Below are 23,963 nucleotides of genomic sequence, written 5' to 3' on the forward strand. Positions count from 1 at the left end.
GCAATATAAAGTAGTACTAAAGTACAGTAAACTGGAATAGTGTGCTTGGGTACAGTGCTAAGGAGTATTGTACAAAGGTACTCACTGTTCTAGGAAGAGGATACTGTGGTGAGAGGGTACTCACAGTGTGGGAAGAGGATACTGTGCTGATAGGGGACTCACTGTGTTGGGAAGAGGATACTGTGCTGATAGGGGACTCACTGTGTTGGGAAGAGGATACTGTGCTGAGAGGGTACTCACTGTGTTGGGAAGAGGATACTGTGCTGATAGGGGACTCACTGTGTTGGGAAGAGGATACTGTGCTGAGAGGGTGCTCACTGTGTTGGGAAGAGGATACTGTGCTGATAGGGTACTCACTGTGTTGGGAAGAGGATACTGTGCTGAGAGGGTACTCACTGTGTTAGGAAGAGGATACTGTGCTGATAGGGGACTCACTGTGTTAGGAAGAGGATACTGTGCTGAGAGGGTACTCACTGTGTTGGGAAGAGGATACTGTGCTGAGAGGGTACTCACTGGTGCTAGGGACAGGGCACTGTTCACAGGGCTTGTTCCAGGCACGACCGATGTTGTAGGAGCAGCAGCACATCTTCTTTGTCACATTGAAGGTGAGCTCACCATCACACGTCCCATTGTCAGAGTAATAGTTCCTATAGCACAGGCTCCTCCGCATATCTGCAGGGAAGGTTAAGCAGAGGATGTGCTCACTGTCCCGCTTTTCCATACTGATCTATCTGCAGGCTATTTCTGTTGGCCAAACTCTTGAAAACCATGCACAGCATATCGAAACCCAAGCAAATGCACACCAAAGTATCTTAATGCAAACAGACACACACCTACAGTACTGTGCAAAAGTCTTAGGCACCCATGACTTTATTATATATATGTTTCTTTTTTTGTTTGTGTTAGTATAAAATAACACATTTGAGATTTCCAAATATTCATTTTCCAAAAGATTTTACAAAGACATTTTTGTCTTTAATTAAAAAAGGAATATATTACTGTAAGCAATTTACTACTTTTTACATAAAAACTTGATCAAGGCTGTCTGAGATCAGAAGCAAAGAGCCAAGTAGGCAAGTTCTCCAACATGTTTGGAACAACCTCCCTGCTGATTGTCTTAGCCAACGCTGTCCTGCAGTTCTATATCTCAGAGAAGTGATGCAGTTTTAACACCGAAGGGTGGTCACAAAAAATATTGATTTGATTCAGTTTTGAACTATTCCGCCAAATTACTAAAATGTAATGTAAAATGTATCGTATGTTTATTTAGGACCTTTCCTTGAATTATTTCTGAAGGAATCTTATCTGAACAGAATTTTATACAGGTGCCTAAGACTTTTGCACAGTACTGTATGTACAGAAACAAGCATATACATGTTATAATGACTTTATTATGCAGGACATCAATCAGTACACACAAATACAATAAAACAATTATTACGAATATAACAGCAAGGATTGATAAATGATAAAAAAAAGATAGGCAGAAGTAAAAATAAACAGTATGCTCATAAATGTGAGATTTGAAAAGAGATTTAAAAGCTCTGATGTCCTTAGGCAGACTTTTTCACATTCCTGAGATACACATATTTGTATATTCTTACCCATGCAGTTGTTTCCACCATTAACCTGCATGTAGTCAGGAGGACAGACGCAGGTGTAGTTGCCTATGGTGTTGTAGCACTGGCCCGGACCACAAATCCCAGGATTCTCACATTCGTTATCATCTGGAGCAAAACGGAACATATTGTGAGGAATCACTCCTGCCTTTACCACTCTAAAAGGCTGTAAACAACCAAGTATGCACTGTGATCATGAAAACAGGCCATTAACTATGAACTATCCTTGAACTATGCAGATGTTTGAAGTTTCCCAACTATTCTTCAGTACTCATTTCCAACACAAACCCCAATTAAAAAACCATTAACCACATGCACTCCCACTTGACAGCGCAGGGTATGCTGGTTTCCTGACCTGAAGGGATATGTATTTAGTGAGCTTGTTCTAATCCAAAAGATGGAACTGGCCACATCATAAGGGCCCAAAGAATAGCAAAGATTGTCATCTGTACAGAATTAGGCAAATATGACCAAACTCCCCTGATTTATTGACTCATATGAAATCAACTATGCACAATGCTGTATGAGTCAGCACTAAATCCACAGAGAAAATCTGTTCCCTGATTCTAATGCAAAATAAATGTGAAACGGCTTTTCTGTCTTCTACCAAATAAACATTTCAGTGAGTAAGGCTGAAGAGAAGGAGGCTTTGTACCTTCACAGACTCTGGTGTCTTCATTCAGGGAAAAACCTCTTGGGCATTCACACTGAAAGCTCCCAAACGTATTAATGCAGTTTCCCCCTTGGCAAAGTCCAGGCAGTTCCTGACATTCATTGATATCTGCCAGAGAACACAGAGTTACACAGAGCTTGGTCAAACCTTCAGCTATAAGACAGTGCTCACTCGCAACATTGTAATTCAATCATGCCAACAAACATCAACACCAGATGTGCGAACGTGAGCTAACTTTAGCTAAATTTCGGCAAAGTATTCAACCATTTTTCTGTTCACCACAAATGTTAGCAAACAGTTGGAAAGGTTTGTTCGTGGCAAACAAAAAATGCCTACTGATGGGGATGCCAAGATAACTACATTAAATACATATTTATTTATTTATTTATTTATTTTGTGATAATGCAATTTAAATCAATGTAATATCTGTTCTTGCCTTTTTTTAAATCCCAGGTAGCAGGCTCAGCTAGCTAGGATTGTTAGAACTAAGTCGCATCCATTTGTATTAAAAATTGGTGGTGAACTAAATTAAATGTTTATTTTAAATCGTGCAACAGTATCGGTTTGCATAGTTGGCCACAAATGTTTGCCGTCTCAAACCCACGTCAGATGAAGCCGAAACGGAGGAATAATGACAGATCCTGTAGAACTCAGTTGAGGCTCTCACCTTCCAGGATCACTGTGATCGGGTTGGGTCGGAACCCCTCTCCTCCCGGACATAAGATTTTGTACTCAGCTGTGAGAGAAAGAAATGAAAAGAAAGGATTGTTGTATAAGAGATGAAATCAAACCCTACATTCCTGAGCACAGAGCTGGTCCAGGAAAGGAGCGGAAGGGCTGACTCACAGGAGTTGAGCTGGGGGCAGTCCTCACAGGGGGTCCCCCAGGCTTGCCCCAGAGAGCAGCAGCACGAGGCCTTGGACACCCCCACGCCAATCTCATTGGAACAGTCCAGGTCCACGGATGCATCACCCCGCCGCTTCACGTCCAAGTAGCAGTTGCCGGAGCGAGTGTCTAGAAAAGGCCAAACGCTGCTGACAAATGCGAGCTGAGCTATATTTTCCCCTATAAAAATTAAGTCCTTGAACATAGTACATTCTTGACTCAACATTTAAATGGTCTCACGCTGACCTAAATAAAAGTACTATTTTTGTGCTGTAATAAAGACTGTTGATTTGGCAGACCTGTTAGCTGTAAAAAAAAAAAACACTTTTAAATTGAAGGCAACATAACAGCTATATAACTTCATAAGCACTACATAAGCAGTCATAAGTGCTTATGTCAGTAAGGATCTTGTATCAGTTCACTTGGTACACCACGGTAATGTCACTTGCAGCATCACTGTTGACAGAACACACCATTTGTGGTTATTGACATAAGTGCTTATGAATGGGGTGGTATAGCTAAAAATGTATGTAGGTGTCTTCATATAAAGTGCGGCCAAACAATATTTAAACAACAGTTAAATGTGATATGTGATTTGAGGAAAAGTTAATGATTTTTTTTGTGGAGCATAAACGGTCTTTTGTGTAGCCCCAGTTTTCGAAGCGATGCCTTACCCACACAGCCAACGCGAGTCGGGTTGATTTCGAAGTCCGGAGGACAGTTGCAGATGTAGCTGCCTGGAGTGTTAACACAATTTCCACTGATGCAAGTCGTTGGATCGGCGCACTCGTTGACATCTGGAACGAAGTGAAAAGAACACCCTGCTCAATCAAAAGGGACAAAGAGTGCTATTCTGAAAAAAGCAGCAATTTTCCCACAGAGCAGCAACAAAAAAACAATAGCTGAACTCTCGTGTGGCTGCATTGCTCCAGGGGAGGATTGTCTCCTGCTTAGTATAATCAATTGTACATCGCTCTGGATAAGCGCGTCTGCCAATGCCATTAATGTAATGTAATGTAATGAGAGTGAAGTTATGATTTATGATTGCATCACAGAGAGAAGGACCCAGGACAGATAGCCGATAGCCTAGTGGCTAAGGTGCTTGTTTGGGACCTGGATGGTTGATTGTTCAAGTGCCAGTGTAGCCACAATAAGATCAGTGCAGCTGTTGCGCTCTTGATCAAGACCCTTCACCCCGCATTAGCACCTGCTTAATTTAACCAACTGTAAGGGACAAAAGCAGCAACTGTAATATAAAGTATTGTTGGGAGGGGGGGGGGGGGGGTGGGCAGGACAGAATTGTGTCTCTTTACATCAGTTTTGTGCTCCTTTACCTGTGCAGTTGCCTCCACTTCTGTCGAGCTCATACCCAATGTGGCATTCACATCTGAAGAGGCCGGGAATGTTCTGGCACCTTCCATTGACACAAATATCCGCAAAGGTGCATTCATCTATGTCTGCAGATAGAAGAGGCCAGCTGTTAGGAATTAACAGGGAAATCAGGGACGCTGAGACAGCAGTAGAGTATGAGAGGTATGTGGAGGGAGCTGGAGGCTAGTCTACAACCTTTTCTGCATGAAGAATCCAACTGGAAAAGTTTTACTTTACTAAAACTCAAAATTAATATGTGTCTGCGATTCATTGTTCGAGTGCACATCTTTCTTCATGAAATGCTGTCCACACAAATGTGTTTCAGCTTTTATCTCAGCTTGCCAGCTCAGCTAAGCTGGTGATTTGAGTTCAGCACAAAACAAAAGTGTTTGATTAAACTAGAACAGCACAATGGCATCTCAATCAATGCAATATACTGTAATGGGTAACAGCAATTACAATTATGAATATAACCTTCAAATTAATCTAAAAATCAAGAACTTAACAAATATGCAAAGCCTTATCGTTAGCAGTTTTGTACGACACCACCGGTTTGTGTGTATATAATAGATCATATCGTATACAGTAATAGGTGACATAAAGAGCTTCTAAGGGGTGGGGGCATGGCAGTTGTGGTGGTGAAGGAAATAACTCCACTGTTGAATCACTAAGGAAATCCCAGCACTAAACAGTCACGATCTTAACGTGCTCTTTAAATTTACTAATGTAAATCTCACATTTGATGTAATTTTGTATCCTGGCTGCTTTATCCATCTGTAATGAGAAAATAATGATAGGCTATTTAAAGCTATAGCTTTTGTGAGATGACTCTGAAATGATCCCAACAGTGTGAAAAGAAAACATTAGATTTTTGGAAGTTCCCATGGGCTACCTCTACAAGCTTGACCCTATCACAGCCCTTTTGTACAATTTAAGGTTGCAGTTAGAAATGAAAGAAAAGACAAAACCTAACCAATAAACATCACATGCCTGCCATCACCTTGCAGAAATTATGTGCCCCAATTAAAAATGTGTTCCTGCATGTCTGGAACGTGGACAGTGGTGGTTATATATTAATCTCAAAATGACCTGACAGTTCTGAGCAAGCATGACAAATTAATCTTAATTAAAATTCACTGGAAACATCAGCTGACTCACATTACAGATATTTTTGCAACATTCCAAAGTAGGGTTTTTAGAATGTCTGATACTCAAGACATTTTCAGAACAGTTACATTTCACAGTCAGCATATCAAAGAAAATAATACATATACAGTACTGTGCAAAAGTTTTGAAAAAATGTGTGTGAAAAAATGCTGTAAAATAGGAATGCTTTCAAAAATAGTTAATAGTTTATTTGTATCAATGAAAAAATGCATGAACAGAAGAAGTTAATGAACAGAAGAAAAATCTAAATCAAATCAATATTTGGTGTGACCACCCTTTGCCTTCAAAACAGCATCAATTCTTCTAGGTATACTTGCACACAGTTTTTGAAGGAACTCGGCAGGTAGATTGTTCCAAACATCTTGGAGAACTAGCCACAGTTCTTCTGTGGATTTACACAGCCTCAAATGCTTCATGTAATCCCAGACCGACTCGATGATGTTGAGATCAGGGCTCTGTGGGGGCCATACCATCACTTCCAGGACTCTTTGTTCTTCTTTACGCTGAATATAGTTCTTAATGAGATTGGCTGTTTGGGGTCGTTGTCCTGCTGCAGAATACATTTGGAGCCAATCAGATGCCTCCCTGATGGTATTGCATGATGGATAAGTATTTGCCTGTACTTCTCAGCATTGAGGAGACCATTAATTCTGACCAGATCCCCAACTACACTTGCAGAAATGCAGCCCCAAACTTGCAAGGAACCTCCACCATGCTTCACTGTTGCCTGCAGACACTCATTCTTGTACCGCTCTCCAGCCCTTCAGCGAACAAACTGCCTTCTGCTACAGCCAAATAATTAAAATTTTGAGTCATCAGTCCAGAGAACCTGCCATTTTTCTGCACCCCAGTTCCTGTGTTTTTGTGCATAGTTGAGTCGCTTGGCCTTGTTTCCACGTCGGAGGTATGTTTTTTTGGCTGCAATTCTTCCATGAAGACCACTTCTGACCAGACTTCTTTGCACAGTAGATGGGTGTACCTGGGTCGCAATGGTTTCTGCCAATTCTGAGCTGATGGCACTACTGGACATTTTCCGATTGGGAAGGGAAGTAAGTATGATGTGTCTTTCATCTGGTGCATCTCCAAGTTTCTTTGGACGACCACTGCGTCTATGGTGCTCATCGTTGCCCGTTTCTTTGTGCTTCTTCAACAGAGCTTGGACAGCACATCTGGAAACCCCTGTCTGCCTTGAAATTTCTGCCCGGAACAGACCTTGCTGATGCAGTATAACTACCTTGAGTCTTGTTGCTGTGCTCAGTCTTGCCATGGTGTATGACTTCTGACATTAAACTTCAGCAACCTCACCTTGGAAGCAGTTTGGCTGTTCCTAACCCTTCTACACAGCTGTTTCTGTTTCAGTTAATGATTGTGTTTCAACCTACATATTAAATTGATGATCATTAGTTCCTGTCTGGTATAATTGGTTAATCACACACCTGACTATATGCCTACAAAATCCCTGACTTTGTGCAAGTATACCTAGAAGAATTGATGCTGATTTGAAGGCAAAGGGTGGTCACACTAAATATTCATTTGATTTAGATTTTTCTTCTGTTCACTCACTTTGTATTTTGTTCATTGATAAAAATAAACTATTAACATTCTTACTTTAAAGTAAGCATTGAAAGCATTCTTACTTTACATCATTTTTTCACACCTGCCTAAAACTTTTGCACAGCACTGTATATTTTCCTTCTTCAACATTCACAGTATGAAAAGTAGTGTCAAAGACATTTTAAGTGTCAAAGAGGTTAAGGGTCCAAACATACACAATGACAAGAACAGGTAACTTAGGTGCTCGACCAAACGCACTAATATACAGTATGTGACCTGTGGGTGCGATGTGAACTCTCTTACCTTCACAGGCCTTGCCGTCTGGGGTGGTGATGAAGCCCATGTCGCACTCACAGCGGTATCCCCCAGGGAGGTTCAAACAGTGTCCGCTCTCACACAGGTTCACGTTGTCTGCACACTCATCGCTGTCTGCAAGCACGCAAAGGCACACACAAACACTCATAAAAACTAAACTGCATCAGACATTAGAATTTCTGTGATGCTTGCAGAAAGACACTATTTAGCTTCCTCCTTACATGACCTTTTATCTTAATTTTAATCATTTTGTTTTCTGTAACTATTTATTATCACTGTCTTTTTCATTTTTATTTGTATATCTCCAGTATTTATTTTCATAATATTTTCTACGGTCCTAGTTTCGGCACATGAGGTACTCCGGAGAGGCTGTCACCTGAGCAGAAGAATCCGTCCCCACTGAAGCCCTCCTTGCACTGGCAGTTGTAGGAGCCCAAGGTGTTCTTACAGTCGGCATTGTTACTGCACATGTGAGTGCCATTGGAGCATTCGTCCAGGTCTGAAACACACACAGGTAACGGCATTGGAATCGTTCCCAGTTTAAATATGGTGTTCATCTGCAAAGGTTGAGTATTTCCCTATTTCACACACTCTCAGTAAAGAAGGTATGGTAAAGGTAAATTTTTCCTCCTAATGGAACAAATTTCCCAAATGTACCCTGAAAGGTACAATAGTGTTCTATCGGTATAAATAAGTACCTTTTACAAGCAAAAAGTACAAATTAATTATAAAACCAATGGCTATGGGTACAATTGTATGTACTTATAAAGTACCACCCCAGTGACAAGCAACTGTACCCTTTTAGGCAGTTTTCATACTTTATTTCTGAGAGTGCAGATTTTCACAGGAAAAGCAGTTGACGCCCAGTCGTGTCGGGTGCTGGGGGCTCACCTGTGCACTGTATCCCGTTCCCGATCCAGCCCGGGCTGCATTTACACTTGAAGCTGCCGGCAGTGTTGGTGCAGGCAGCATGGCGGTCGCAGTTATGAGCCCCAATCTCACACTCGTTAATATCTGCAGAAAGGCAGTTCATACAGAAAGAGAACAATTCACATGTCAGGTAACATTTGCCAAGTCTTCATCATCAACATTTAAAGTGTTATTAGATGATGGCCAAGGCTGAGCTCAGATTTACCGTCTACAAAATACCCATCTGCCCAGCAGGTACTCTTGTCACACCACCCTGGTCACGTCATGCCTTGCATTACAAAATTATTATTATTAATAATAATCATAAACATGGCGGCACGGATGGTGCAGTGGGTAGCACTGCCGCCTCACAGCAAGGAGGTCCTGGGTTCGAATCCCCGTCGGCCGGGGCCTCTCTGTGCGGAGTTTGCATGTTCTCCCCCGTGTCTGCGTGGGTTTCCTCCAGGTACTCTGGTTTCCTCCCACAGTCCAAAGACATGCAGGATAGGCTCATTGGAGAGTCTAAATTGCCCATAGGTATGAGTGTGTGAGTGAATGGTGTGTGTGTGCCCTGCGATGGACTGGCGACCTGTCCAGGGTGTATTCCTGCCTTTCGCCCAATGTATGCTGGGATAGGCTCCAGCCCCCCTGCAACCCTGTTCAGGATAAGCAGGTTAAGTTAATGGATGGATAGTTCATGTGTATAGCTTATTACATGATTTTCTAAATTGCCAAAAAAGAAGAAACAAGAGATACAAGATACAAGAGAAGCTGTGGCTTTTTGACCATGTGCCTGATAACCTCAGAGGCTATGTGTAACAGTAGTCCACACCAATGACCTTTTACCCTGTCTCGTAAAACATTACAGCTCAGAGAAGTGAAATAAAATTAATCTCTGAATACAGTTTGCCAATTGTAAATGTTTTGGTTGTGAACGGTCCATAATCGAGAAGAGAAAATGGCACAACATTTTGGTTTACTTAAAGGCTAATTGTCTCCTATTGGCAACTTTAAAGTTAGTCATCCATGTGAGCCCAAACTCAGGTGCCAATTTATCTTCTGTTATATAACTTGCAACCAACAGGAAGACAAACTACAATACATTGGTGGTTCCTGTGTTTTTCCGTGGGAGAAATTTTTTTTTGCACATGCAAAATTCGAAGCTGATATCGGGAATATGAATAAAATAAAACTGCCGCCAAACAGTCATGATGAAATTAATGTAGCGCAGGCTCCATTTTATTGGCACATTGTAAAATTATAATGTAAGTAGAGTCAGAAAGAAGTTTTACTGCTAAATATTCCTGGTTAAAATACTAACCATTAATAACTCCAAAAGATAAAATTTCCCTTTGTCTGGTGCTTCAGACCACAGGTCTTGGGTGCACAAGGTTATGTGAAAGTGGCCCCAGTCTCGTAGGGACCCCACCCACTGAAAATATGAGTATTCATATTGGAGTGGGGCATGGGAAGAGTGAACAGCAATACACTTTCCCATAAATCCTGGTGAGAAGGCTATAACATTTATCATGACTCAAAACTAACGGAAAGCAGTACTGTAAGGCAGAGGCAAATCACAACATGGGTGAGGGGTGAGGGAGACATTGGCTCAGGCGATAGGAGCAGTCAGAGGGTTGCCGGGTTGATCCCCCGAGTGTGAAGTGTCCTCCAGCAAGACACCTAACCCCCAAATGCTCCTCATGAGCTGGTTGGTGCCTTGCAATGCATGTGTGTATGAATGGATGAACAAGAAGCATCAATTGTAAAGCGCTTTGGATAAAAGTGCTATATAAATGTTAGTTGGGGCTATGGTGCTTGAGTAAGGCTCTTACTGTAACCCCATATTGCTCCAGGGGGGATTGGCCCCTGCTTCATATAAATTCATTGTATGAGCTGAAATAACTAATGTAAGATGAAATTCATGCCATTCCAGTCCAGTGATTGACATGAGAAGGTCTGTAGCATTCAATGTGTTGCTCTACCTTACCCTGCCAAATGTCAATACTGTCATATGACTCAAACAGGTCAGTTTGGGCTGAGCCCAGTTTATGTATTTTAGGAACACAATTCTATATTTTAATCAGAAAGCCATCTGTGCATATTTTTTAACAATGACTTGAACAAAACATTCTCCAAATAAATTTGTCAAAAACAGAATTTGGCCCTAAGCCAAATGCACAAAACATGGCATTCTGAAGAGAATAGGTGGAAGTCATACAATTTAACCACACCAAACTCCTACAGGTTCTCAGAATATGTACTTGTTTCATTGGGCACCTAGTTATTAATTTCAAAAAAGTTTTAAAATCTGGAAAAGTACTACTTTGTGGATGTACTAAATATCTTTTGTGTAAAAGGAGCAGATTGTCATGCTGAAAATCCTTTTAATACGACAGCTAAAAACACTGTATGCTGCCTGATTACAGGATTCTTCTGAGGTATTAATTTGGTGCAGATACTTCCTACAGACCTTTGAAGCCAAATGGGAGGAAAAAATCCCCCATGAAAACAAGTGCATCGTGCCAAGAATGTGGAAACTCTACCGGTAGACCGTGAGAAGTCCTTGCATGCAGAAAGTGTGTCATGGTCACATACCGACAGGCCCCAGTAATGATACCTGCAGATTGGGATTGTTTTAAGGAGGCTAATGCTTCACATATTACAGGGCTATGCTTCTATCTGTCAGGGCAGAAGGTAAAGCATGACTTCAGACATTACAGACCCTTCTGTGATGTGAAACATTTCTTTTGTGAACTGTGGACTTCCCTTGTGGACTACAAAGAGGTCTCTGTGAGAATGATTTAATGTAGGTCTGCACAGGGCCACTCCTAAACTTCTAAACCCCTCAGTTTCAGAACTGTATTCCCACCCTAACTTTATGTGCTCAGTAATGTTGAATAAAACAGAGAAATTATTCCCCAAAGGCTATCGTGTGCAGCTGGGTCAGGTCTTTGGATGAAGGAGAGCTTTCTTTTAATACTGGTGAAAAAAAGGCCCAAGCCCAGAAACTCATCAATGTCAACATTTTCAGAACAAATTTTTACAGAACACAGAAACAATTAATGGAAACATCCAAAAGGCAAAGTGTCACTAAAATAAGGTTGGAGTAATGGATTTAATATGGAATATAGTAATGGAATAAATGCCAACCATTTAGTTCAGCAGATATTCATCTTTTACCTCACAATAAAGTCAGTACTCCACTGTAAAACCAGCCTCCCAGTTTTCCAACAGATACATAACACACAAAGTGAAAAGCATTCCTTCAGATTATTACATAACTCTTTCAATTTTTGAATGGCAAATCAATCTGGCAAATATGAACTCTACACTTTATATACAATTCTTGAAAGCAACTTAAAAAACCACCTATTTCCCCTTGTTCTCCTACCGTATGCTATTTTCACTGTGAATAATAAAACATGAAAGTGCCCAAATACCAGCGCAATGGACAAGAACAACATGTACTCTTTTTTACCGTGCATCCTGTGCTTAAAAAACAAAGAAAATAGTAAACATCTGCACAGGACAGGACTATGCAGAGAGACCAAACTGACAGCGGGGGGGATGGGTAGTTCTCCAAAGCCGTTGCATGATTTGGACAGATTTGTTTGTTTGTCAAACTGGAAACAATGATGACATGGGAGCTGAGTAATGCCGGCAGAATGTTAATAAAAGCCAGCGGCCGTTGTGTTGGCTGTTCTCATCAAACGCAAGTCTTTCCCAGCCGTGCTTCCAAAAAACATAATCTGTGACCTTTTCCCAGCCACACTGCTCCACAACCGCTGCGTCTCGCGAAATGTTCTTAAACCCTAAACCCCTTTTCACTGGGAGGGCCTTCACTGTGTAAGGTATGGCCTCCCCTTATTTACGTACCATTGCAGCCATTTCAGAAAGTGTGGCATAGTCTAATGACGTCATGTTAAATGCCTTCCACTTGATTACAGTACACAGTGTATAACATTAACCTGTAATGACATCTGGGAGAAGCACTACGGCCAGTGAACATGATGACGGATTAAACAATGGTGTGCAGGAATTCACACCCACCCACGCCCAGTGGGTTTCTGAGACAGCTGGTCCAATTCGCTCATTTGCTCTTCGAATCCTCTCCGCAAAAACCCCAAGCTCGTCAGCTGTTAGCGCTAATGAACAGGGGGTATCCACTCCCTTTTCTCAGGACATCATTGCCTAGGAATTCCCATTCTTCGAGAGGATACATTCCCCCAAAAGTTTGTGGAATAAAGGCAGTGAGTGATCGATGATGAATAATAAATAAAAAAATGTAAGAACTCAGATCCACTTGGGCCTAATTGTTTGTTTGTCCTGGATTGGCTATTACGTTTTAATGAAAGGGCCGAAATTTGACGTAATGGTTCTCTCGGGTTAATAAAAAGCACAACAAAAGGAGGAGACGGAGTAATTTAGCGCGTGTTTTTGCACCGAACAACCTGCCGTGAGACCCTGGTGAGATCAGGGGCCGGAGAGAAGCCTTTAAGGACACAGCTGGGAGCAGTCAGGATCAGGGGCCGGAGAGAAGCCTTTAAGGACACAGCTGGGAGCAGCCAGCTCACAGGTAGAGGCAGGAGTGCCTCTGAACAGCTGCCCAGTAATTGTGGCAGCATGGCGACTCACCGAGTCTAGCCCTCACTGTACTATACCAGAGGGTTAATGGCAACACATCCCAAGAACAAGTTGTCTCTAGGCCCAGGCAGGACTGAAAGTCAGACAAGGTGATTTCATGGCCAACGTCAGAACCATAAACTGTATGTTTATGTCTGTTATGTCACCCACTGACTATCTATAGGCTAGTGAAAAGCCTTTTGGAAATGGCAGAAGCCATATTTATGGGCGCTGCCATGTTGGACAATTTGAAGCCAGAGACAATTTGCACATGAGATAGAGCGACCTGGCAGTGACGCAAACTGTCCCTGATTCGTCCACATTACGTCCAAGTATTACTATATTGTCCTAATACAATGACTGAAAAGAAAATTGTCCCATGGGGGGGACATTAGATGAAGAAAAAACTTGCAACTGTTTTCTTTTGGGAAAATATGATTGACTTTTTATTTTTACCATAATTATTGCCATTGATTGAAAGGGGTTGCTGGAACACCTATGCTGGAGCCAGCCGCAGTGGCGCTAGTGAGCAGAGTATCTCCATACAACCAGGAAATGAGCCTACAAAATGGAGTTTGGTTTTGACTGCTTGGTCAGAACAAAGGTAAAAAGACATGTTTTGATGATGCGGTACCAGAGTAGATGAGGGTGGTATTTACCTGTACAGCCAGTAGTTCCCTTCCTGACAGAGTAGCCCAGGTCACAGTGACAGATGAATGAGCCCTTGGTGTTTTCACAATTCCCGCTCAGGCAGATATTTGGATTGAGCTCACATTCATCAACATCTTAAGAAGGTGGGGAGGGGGGGAGGGGAACATTTCATTAACAGGGGACTGTTTATTCAGACCATAAAAGGAAGCTCTCACTTAACAGTAGAGTTGAATCTATATTTAATTAAAAAGATTGTTGGTAATTTTTAAAAAAATCAATTTTATTGTCAGTTTTATCAAAATCAAACCAAACCTCAGAAGTTCTAGCATACAAGTCATATCATTTGATCAATTGTTAGCATTTTCTTACGTAAAAAATTACTTTCATGTAGGCCTTTACAGTTACAATATAAATGCATGTTAATTTACACAAGCTGTCATGCAACTGGGATAAAATTAGAAACTATTTACCCAGACAGGTCTTCATATCCTCAGAAGACATGAATCCGTCAAAGCACAGGCACTGATATTCTCCAGGGATGTTTGTGCACTGACCCCCATCACAGATATCCGGATTGTCCTCGCACTCATCGATATCTGCAAGCAGCAAAACAAAGGTTCCTGTTCAGTATAAAAGAGTAGTACCAGCTATATTTTTAAAAAGGCCAACCAACCAATCAACTACTCTGGACCTGCATGACTGTGATGTTTCAGTTAAGATGAGTAACTCAGTGCTAGCATGAGTTACTAAGCTATTCTGCTAGTGAGCTAGCCCCAAAAAATGAAGGGGTTGTGCATTTCATACTTAACAAATTTTGCAAGTGTATTGCAAAATGAAACTTCATCAAGCTTCTTGTTAGCAGCTGTATTAAATAACTGGTACATACAAACACATTTTCAGTGAATACGGCCATTTATAATAAGAATGAGAAAAAGGGCATTGCCAGACCCAGTAGGTAGGTACTTGTCTATGCAAATCTAAAACAGGTGTGGCTCCCAGGCTAACTCTATGGTCTGAATCTCATTTCCTATTCTTAAACTCATGAGCGTATAAATGCATTAAAAAGTGTTTCTACCCCACTGCCTATGGACTTTATCACTGTAGCCCATTAGCTTGAAATGAACTAGAAACCTGCTAGCCTGAAGTGCATTAGATATAACACCAGGCATTATACACCAGGCCGTGAATGCAGAGAGTACCATTCCTGAATGATACGACAATGATGGCCAATTCTTCAATTTTATCACATCACTTGCCTTGTCAAGCCTACTGTACACATGCTTTTACCTGCATGAGTTTATCTTCCGATCTCACACACGCAATTGCCTGAACTCGAGGACTTAATTACGGCGCAGACAGGGCGGCTAAAAAAAACAATGTCCCTGGGAAAGTTAAGTAGCTGAGCATACCAAAAGCACTACGCATTATTTAATATGATGTAATGCAACATGCAGCTCAGAGTGAGCAATGCACTGGACACTGCTTAGAGTGCTGCTGAAAGATCTGATTGGATTATCTAAGGGGAGGATGTCAGCTTGCCCAAAAGGTCAAGCTTGCTGATGTTAATGATCATCTCACTGGCATTTTTATGTCCCCCCCATTTTCTCCCCATTTTTTGGAATGGGCAGTAATATTTATGAGCGTTCATTGCCTCAGTATCTGCTGGAGATTCAAGAAAGTGCAGACAAGCGTGATCTCTTTGCCGAAGCATCCAACACTTCTTATCACACACTGCTTGTTTGGCTTGACCACACAGACATGAGTCAGAGGAAGACACTTCCTGTGGAGGTCAGCAGGCAGACCAGCAGGCACTCAATCAACCAGCAGAAGTTGCCGGTATGTGGTGTCATCTTGAGTAACTGAAATTGTAGGCCTGTCCCATTACTCTCACTTGCAGTTTTTGTACTTAGCTACTTGTGGTTGAAGTGTACTTGTCTTACATATTTCCAGGAATTTCCTAAATTTACTCAAGTAAGCATGAAGACTGCAGTGTGCGGAGGACTTTCCCACTGCTCTTTGGGAAACCATTATAGACTCAAAGACAGTTTGCAGCGGCAATAAATGTTACAAACTAAATTTTATGAAAATTAAATTGTGCTCGCTGCTTTTTAAAAAAAAAGCTAGCTTTATTCCCCATCATCTTGGCAATTCTCCATTTGGGAACACTCTTCGGACTCCTGAACATGATGAATTATGGGATACGTTGAGCTCCAAAGCAATATTAGGGTAAGGGCACATTAAGTGTGGGGCAAGTGTACTGCACGTTGACATTTTTTCAGATAAGAGACTGTCTTGCATGGTTAGCTTGAATGCTCACTTAAGTAGATAAAACCCAAAGTGTGACCACTGTCATCACTGGGTAATGCTACAGCCAGTCACTGAAGCAGGAGGTCTGACATAGCACACCCATTCTGTATGGATATTCACTTCTCCTCCACCTTTGATTTGCCAGACAAACAGTGACAATGCTGATTAACTAAGATGTAAATGTCATTTTACTTTATGGTATAGCAATACCAAATTATCCTGTAATGCGTTATACAAGGCATAACATAGCAGTATTTAGTATTTAAGTAACATAATATTATTTGTTTTGTTTCACTATGTTTTTAATATAGCCATTCAAAAATCATTTTTATTGCACTGGGTCTTTTTAAAATCCCTTTAATTTCCCTAGTCTTCCGTCCAAGTATGATCCAAGCCCAGCTCTGCTAGCTTCAGGCATGAGGAAACAGAACTTCACAGGGTGGTATGCCTAGCACTGCCCACTGCCGTCATGCGTCTGTTTTCATTCTCTTCTGTTGCCTGATACGTACAGCCATGTTAACAATGAGTTTGCTCTGTAATTCTTTAATTTGATGAGAAGCTAGTTTTCTGCTTTAACTAGAACTTGCTCATCCTATATAATAATTGTTTAATTATTACATTTCTGTTTTATCCATCCTACTTTTACACTGGATATTGATTGACTGTATGTATTGGTTTTTTTTAAATTATTTTATAGTTTGTTGATGGTATATTTAAAAAAATCAATGTTTAATTAAATGTTTTATGATTTTATGTGTAAAATCGTTCAGCAGGTTTCTGACACACTGGGCGTTGATGGTGTTGAACGCAGGTCGGACAGGGTCTCGGTGCAGACGAGCCTCACCTGTGCAGCTGCGTTGGTCCGGCATTAGGGCGTACCCACTGCGACAGCTGCACTCGTAGCTGCCCTCAGAGTTGGTGCAGAAGGTTTCACAGCCCCCATTCTGAATAGTGCACTCGTCAATATCTGTGGGAAAATGTTGGTGAAGCCAAATTCACTGTCATGCAGGAGACAAGCAGGTCTCACAAATGTGTGCAAATTTGAGCTTCGAACTGATTATAATAATAATAATAATAATAATAATAATAAATACATTGTTATATAGTCCTAAAACAAACAAAAATCTGCTTCTATTTTAAAAATGACATTTTTTGTTCAATATTTCATTTTAAGCCTGGCCTTCTTACCAATGCAGGAAAGTCTGTCTTCGGTCGACTTGTATCCAGTGTCACAGGAGCACTGATAACGCCCAATCATGTTCACGCATTTTCCGTTCTTACACAGTTTGTCACTTAGTTCACACTCATTAATGTCTGCAAGAAAAAGGAAATACAAAAAAAGGCCTTTAGTGCTCTACTCTCAAGAAATAGCACAGCCAAAGCATTAAGCTGGTCAAGCTGGCTTTCAATCAATATATTAACAACACAAATAATTAGCACACATGAAGTGATTCACCACCATAACACTGACACACATGCACAATCACCAGCTGCATTTAAAAAATAATAAGCCAGCCCTTTATTATACTGAAACTACTTGTGCAAGCGTTTTGTAGCAGCCACGAAAAAGACATATTCTTCTTGGTTCTTTGTCCCAATCAAATCCATTTGCGGTCCATTTCCCGACAGCTTGTATTTATTTTCTATGTGGGAAGCTGCGTTACAGAGGTTACAGAGGCCTTTGCTGGAAATGTGTGGTTTCCATCTGGTGCCCTGGAGGTTGGTGCCTGGCTCCCACCCTCCCTGCAGTCCTGCGAGTCTTCTCTCCCCCAGTCAGAGCTGGAGATTCCCCGGCCCCAGACATCCTTCAGCCGAGCAGCCAGTTTTCTCAAACACTTTCACAAAGCTGACGCCCATTACATCAACAATTCTGCCTCTAGCATCTCAGCTATCTGACTATCTGGCCACCCAAGACCACAAAACTTCCCACGTGTAAGCCAACCAGATGTCCTGACACCTCTGCTATTCCATCCATCGCCCAGCAGAAGCAAGCTGTGGACAGGGATTGTATGGAAAAAGTCTTAGACATTAAAGGTCCAATATAGGTCCAATATAGTAATCTTTCCAGTGTTTTGTTTTAGGTCTGTATATTCATAAGAAGATGTTTGTGAGGATTTAAGTTAAAAAAGCAATCTCTGTCCAGTTTTACATGTCCATTCTCCAGCGCCTCTCATGAGCTTTACCAAGAACAAAGCTCATGACAGCTTTTAGTGACTGTGACTTTTGAAAGCTCATTAATATCAATGAACTTCTGTTCTGATTGGCTGGCTCGCTCTACAACAAACTGAACACTGTGCTTGGACTTCTTTCGGCTCATGCTGAAGGACATATGTAAATCAGTGTATAGTGTAATTCCAAAACAGTTCGTTTAAATGTAATGTTTCCTTATATGGATTGTGTGAATTTATTTGGAGACTGCGTGTTTTGATATTTCATTATACAACTCTTTTATAATCTAAATAGCAAGGGAAATGTCATTTTCAACAATATGGGAACTTTGGACCTTTAAAAAGCTGCTTCTGCTTGATTCTGCTAAGTTGTGTAAATATGTTAATTATTCACTCAAAATCCACTCAAACACCCACACACAACTGCTCAAAAACCCACACATCCAACTCAGACACGCACACAGTAAAATGACCAGAGTTGATTCAACTCTCACAGAGTACTTTGGAGTCCAATTGCAACCATAATGTAGACAGTATGAGTTGATTAAACACTGAACATTTTATCGTGCATGCACAACCTCTCAGACATGCACACATCCAGACACTGGAACCCAAGGCAGAACCATGATCTCCATCCACCATTACCAACACCACCACCACCCCATCCGTCCAAAGCCATCCCCTCACTGCCCATCCAAAGCTCACCTAGACAGGCCGATCCGTCTGGGGCAATCTGGTGTCCTTCAGGGCAGACGCACTGGAAGCTTCCTTCAGTGTTGACACACTCACCACCTCGACACAGCAGCGGGTTCCTCTCACACTCATCAATGTCTGCGGAGTCATGAACACAAATATACAAAAATATACCTATTACCCTACCCTTCAATATGATTTCATGCTTTAACCTGCACAGATAGGCAGGTTAATTATAGACACCGACAATGCCAAACCCACAAAAACACAGAAATAAAGCAACAAATAAATAAATATAGTCACACACACTTCTACTGCAGATGGTAAGACATAATGACAAAGTAATTGCATATAAAAATCCTTGAGGAGGGACAAATAATTATGGTGCGTTTCCTTAATGGAAGGGAATTCTGGCTGGGGCGGCGGTGCCCGGCAGCTCACGCTGCTGGAAACTCGGCAAAGTTTAAGCACCACTGCAGTGCTGCCCATGAAGCTGACTCAATGTGTTACGCAGTCCTTTAAAAGAAATTGGCTTAACAGCCTTCCCAAACTGAGTCCTGTTATAAGCATAGCCACTTATTCCACACGCAGCTCATTTGCAACCCCGACATTATCTTTGCTAATTACAAGGTAGGGACTGAAACTGTGTAGCAGGCAATCGCTTGCAGTTTGAATTTTTGCATGTTTTTTTTTTTTTAGAAAACAAGTTTCCGCTCGTATAATTTTAAATAAAGGCTGTTTAAATCTGTAATATGTTCCATGATGTAGCCTGCTGCTGAAGCCCTATTTGGGGGGTTTTTTGGGCACTGGGTTTGGCGCATGTTCCTTGCGGGTGTGTCCCCGGCTCACCCATGCAGTTCTTCATCATCATGAATCCGCTCTCGTAGCCCTGGAAGCACTCGCACTCAAAGTCTCCCACCGTGTTGACGCAGGTCCCGTGGCCGCAGAGGTCAGGAGAGATGCGGCACTCGTCGATGTCTGTAATAATTATAATAAGCTTTATATAGCACCTTTCATATATAAAATGTCGCTCAAAGTCACTGTACCCAGCAACAACAACCCCATCAGCCATCAGACACACAACAACAGCAGGAATTAAGGTTCTGTCTGTGTTCCGAGTGGTTTTGAGGTATTGAGCTTTGAAGCTTTCACTTCCTAACATAGCAAAACTGAAATGCAGGGCAGTTTTTCATAGATCAAAATGACAGACACCCTAAAAGTACTCTGAATGTACAATATCAATATCCTATCAAATTGCCCTGTGAACGACACATTTATGACTAACTAATTTTTGTCAAAAATGTGTTAAAAGGTCTTAATTTGTGCATTGTGCAGGTACAAGACCAGATGAGCTGAGCAGAAGAATCTATGTGAGAAAAAAAAAATGGTAATAAATAAATAAATTACCCAAAAACTAAACAAAGGCACTATAAGATCGCAGGTGAATGAATGAATCGGTATTCATTTTCACAGTTAGGTGTGATATCTTTGTAATTTCAAAATCAATCAATATGCAGATTAATGTCTTGTCTTGCTCTCGTAATAGAGCACATCTGCATGTGAACATAGTGTGCCAAACTTTTAAACTTTATCTTGAAAGAGAGTGTAACACAGACATTTCTATGCTTCACTTTCTTCAAGTTACCATAGTCCATTGTAGTCTTTGTCTATCATGTCTATGAGATGTTGCTGAAATGCCTGGTGGAAATAGTATTACAATGTCAAATTAGACAACTAGATAAATATAAAATGTATTTGATTGAAAACAAATGCATTTTTGCTTTTAGTCTAGTCAAATTTATTTAAAAAGCACATTTTAAATAACAGTGTGTTGACCAAAGTGTTGAGTTAAAAACAGAGCTTAAACTTAAATAAATATGTTTACATTTAAATAAAATAAAAAAATGAATTCAAATATTGTTTCAGTATGTCAATGACTTAATGTTTTTGTGCAAAATGACAAGACATAGAACTTCCTTAATTGTGTGTCTCTAGGGCTAAAGAGTGAACACCACTATGATTAGAGTGAATCTGTACCTAATCTTAGCAGATTTGGTTATTTAAACAGGAAACAGTCTCACCGGTGCAGTTCCTTTCATGCGAGTCCAGGGCGAAACCGCCGTCACACTTGCACCTGAAGCTACCGATGGTATTCCGGCATCTTCCATTTGAGCAGAGGCTGTGGATCATCTTGCACTCGTTTATATCTGAGATTGAGAGCAGGAAGGGAACTGTCAGTTGGGACAACAATCATTGCTAAAATGAACACAAAGCATGGTCACAAAGCACTCCTTCAATGTACATGCTGAAAGGGCCAAGAAAAGCACCTTCAAAAAAGAATAAAACCCCAGGGAAACAGTATGATTTGGTGTAACCCGACATTATCTCCAAGTTCCTGGTACTCATTGATCACTTGTTAACTTATTTGGGAAAAACCTTTCTCTAAAAATCTGCATAAATTCACAATTACTGTACCTAATGTAGGTATGATTAGTTGTCTGTCAGGCGGAGAGTTGCCAGTTCGATCCCCCAACTTGTCGAAGTGTCCCTGAACAAGACATCTAACTGCCCAATTGGCACCTTGCATCGCAGCCTTTTGCCATTGGTGTGTGAGTGTGCATGTGTGTGAATGGGTGAGTGAGAGGCATTACTTGTAAAGTGCTTTGGATACACAGTCCTTTACCTTTAAGGAAGAGCTTCTTCTCTAGCTTTCAGGAAGGGCTAGCTCTGTGCCTTTAAGGAAGGTCTTGTTATGTAAGTTGAAGTAAATGCAAGCTCTGTACCTTTAAGGAAGGGCTTGTTCTGTACCTTTAAGGAAGGGCTAGCTCTGTGCCTTCAACAAAGGGCTTGTTCTGTACCTTAAAGGAAGGGCTAGCTCTGTGCCTTCAACAAAGGGCTTGTTCTGTACCTTTAAGGAAGGGCTAGCTCTGTACCTTTAAGGAAGGGCTAGCTCTGTACCTTTAAGGAAGGGCTAGCTCTGTACCTTTAAGGAAGGGCTTTCCGTTGATGAAGTCCCCCCGGTTGGAGAAGCCGGGACCTCGGGGGCACAGCTGTTTGTAGATGAGCGTGTCCTTCTCTGGGCACTCGTCACACTCCGGGCCCCAGGCTGCCCCCACAGAGCAGCAGCAGGCATCCACTCTGTGCCTCCCTGGGATGGGGGCTCCACATCGCTCGTCCTCGTGACTCAGATAACACTGCTCTGTGCGCAGGTCTGGGGGGGAGTGGACACAATAACCCACACATCACTCACCTCATAGCCACACCCCTCCTTGCCAAACTCTCTCCCCAAACCCAAACGGCTACATCAATTCATTTCACAATGGGTATTTGCAAAAGTGCTACATGTAGCAAGGAATTGCGAGGAATGGAATACACTTGGAAATAAAGGTACAAAAAGTGACAAATACTTGTCGCTGGGGCGGTACCCTATCGGCACATACAATTCTACCCCTAGCAAGCAATATGACATTCATTTATACCTTTTTTGCTTGGAAAACATACGCACCCAAAGACAACATTACTGTACTCAGGATACATTTAGGAAATGTGATCATTGGAGAACAACAGATGTATATTATATACTACACTATATAGCTACTATATGGACAATAAATTTAGCTTAATAAATACTATTCGCAAAATGTTTTAAAGAGTATTTGAGGAAAGAGCAAATAATGGTAGAACAAATATGATTAAAGTCAATATAATACCTTACTTTTTTATTATAACATCAAAAAGATTTGTAAGGTACACTTTACTAATGATAATGTGAATAAGTGTGTACAAGGACTACGTACCAATGCATGTTCTACCACTGGCGTCCACAGTCATTCCACTGGGACACTGACAAATAAAAGATCCCTGTGTATTTACACACTTTCCGTTGATGCAAACTCCAGGAAACACTTCACACTCATTCACATCTATTGTCAGAAAAGAGAATTAACAACACACCCTAAGCTCTAGAAAAGCATTAACATGAGACAGTTTCAGAAGCACACTTTCAGAAAGTCTGCATGCACGATAGTTCAAATGACATGCACCTTATACAGAGCTATAAAAAATGTATTTATTCTGCTTTCAATTGGGAATTATGCTTTACTGTTCATAAAAGTAAGTAATTTCATAATACTCATTAAATAGCATTTATCTTTTTATAACACATACATAAAAAAGCATTAAAACCAATATACAGTATTTGTTTTTACAAATTTAGCGACACCCTTACCTTCACATAGTGTTCCTCTCAGTCTTGCAAATCCTTTAGAGCAGATTGTATCTAAAAACAGAGGCCGTGTTTTTACAAAACCAACATATTCCATCTCAGCATTTCAACAGTCACCATTCAGCCCACTCTTAGGAAGTGCATGCAGTATTTCAGCTGTAAAATATTATGTTAGAGCAAGTGAGGACAGGGAATCTGAAAACCCTATGGAATTCATAATGCTAAATATATGACACTCCGAAATCAACACCAACCCCAATTTCCACTTGCAAGTTTAAAAGCCAATATTTGTACAACGACAAATCCAATGAGGCTAATGTTTTGCATGTTCTCTATTGGATATATCATTTCCACAACGTTTGAGCAAAATTGGAGTAGTCACCCCCCTACACCTCTGGTTGCGTTTTCACAGAATGACCCCTTTTCTAACAGGGTGACATTAGCTCAAGAGCGGTCGTCTGTCAGTCTGAAGGTTGCTGGTTCGATCCCCCGTCCTGGGTATGTCCCTGGCACCTACCACCCAGTTGCTCCCTGTGTGAATTTAACAGACAAGGGGAAAGCACAACCTCATGAAGAGTCCTCCACTCCCCTTACCTCTCTCACACTTGGCACACGGGCTGCCCCAGGCCTCGCCCATCGTGGCACAGCAGTGGGACTTGAGCGTGGCCCCGTTGATGTTGACCTCGCATCGGTTATTGATAAACTTCAGCCAGCACGTGCCCTTGGTGGTTTCTGTTAATCAGAGGAAATAAGGTCCTTTCATTTTTCAACAAAACAAACCACCATCCTGTAATTAATGCAGA

General features: G+C 41.3%; 1 protein-coding gene across 1 annotated transcript in view; it reads right to left on the reverse strand.

Moving 5' to 3' along the window:
• The window catches only part of LOC133130179 (fibrillin-1-like), a 75,107-nt gene that overhangs the window by 21,693 nt on the left and 29,451 nt on the right, over window positions 1-23,963 (reverse strand). Inside the window, exons 22-42 of the mRNA XM_061244512.1 lie at window positions 23,755-23,892; window positions 23,164-23,214; window positions 22,733-22,858; window positions 21,919-22,146; window positions 21,017-21,142; window positions 19,785-19,913; window positions 18,948-19,073; window positions 17,263-17,388; window positions 16,919-17,041; window positions 14,238-14,363; window positions 13,776-13,901; window positions 8,476-8,598; window positions 7,961-8,083; window positions 7,573-7,698; window positions 4,512-4,634; window positions 3,852-3,974; window positions 3,139-3,306; window positions 2,960-3,028; window positions 2,275-2,400; window positions 1,605-1,727; window positions 514-672 (exon numbers count right to left, since the gene is read on the reverse strand). Of these exons, the coding sequence (XP_061100496.1) occupies window positions 514-672; window positions 1,605-1,727; window positions 2,275-2,400; window positions 2,960-3,028; window positions 3,139-3,306; window positions 3,852-3,974; window positions 4,512-4,634; window positions 7,573-7,698; window positions 7,961-8,083; window positions 8,476-8,598; window positions 13,776-13,901; window positions 14,238-14,363; window positions 16,919-17,041; window positions 17,263-17,388; window positions 18,948-19,073; window positions 19,785-19,913; window positions 21,017-21,142; window positions 21,919-22,146; window positions 22,733-22,858; window positions 23,164-23,214; window positions 23,755-23,892 (2,688 nt within the window). The remainder of the gene's footprint in view (window positions 1-513; window positions 673-1,604; window positions 1,728-2,274; window positions 2,401-2,959; window positions 3,029-3,138; window positions 3,307-3,851; window positions 3,975-4,511; window positions 4,635-7,572; window positions 7,699-7,960; window positions 8,084-8,475; window positions 8,599-13,775; window positions 13,902-14,237; window positions 14,364-16,918; window positions 17,042-17,262; window positions 17,389-18,947; window positions 19,074-19,784; window positions 19,914-21,016; window positions 21,143-21,918; window positions 22,147-22,732; window positions 22,859-23,163; window positions 23,215-23,754; window positions 23,893-23,963) is intronic.

The sequence above is a fragment of the Conger conger genome, chromosome 6 (assembly GCF_963514075.1).
Source record: "Conger conger chromosome 6, fConCon1.1, whole genome shotgun sequence".
NCBI lineage: Eukaryota > Metazoa > Chordata > Actinopteri > Anguilliformes > Congridae > Conger > Conger conger.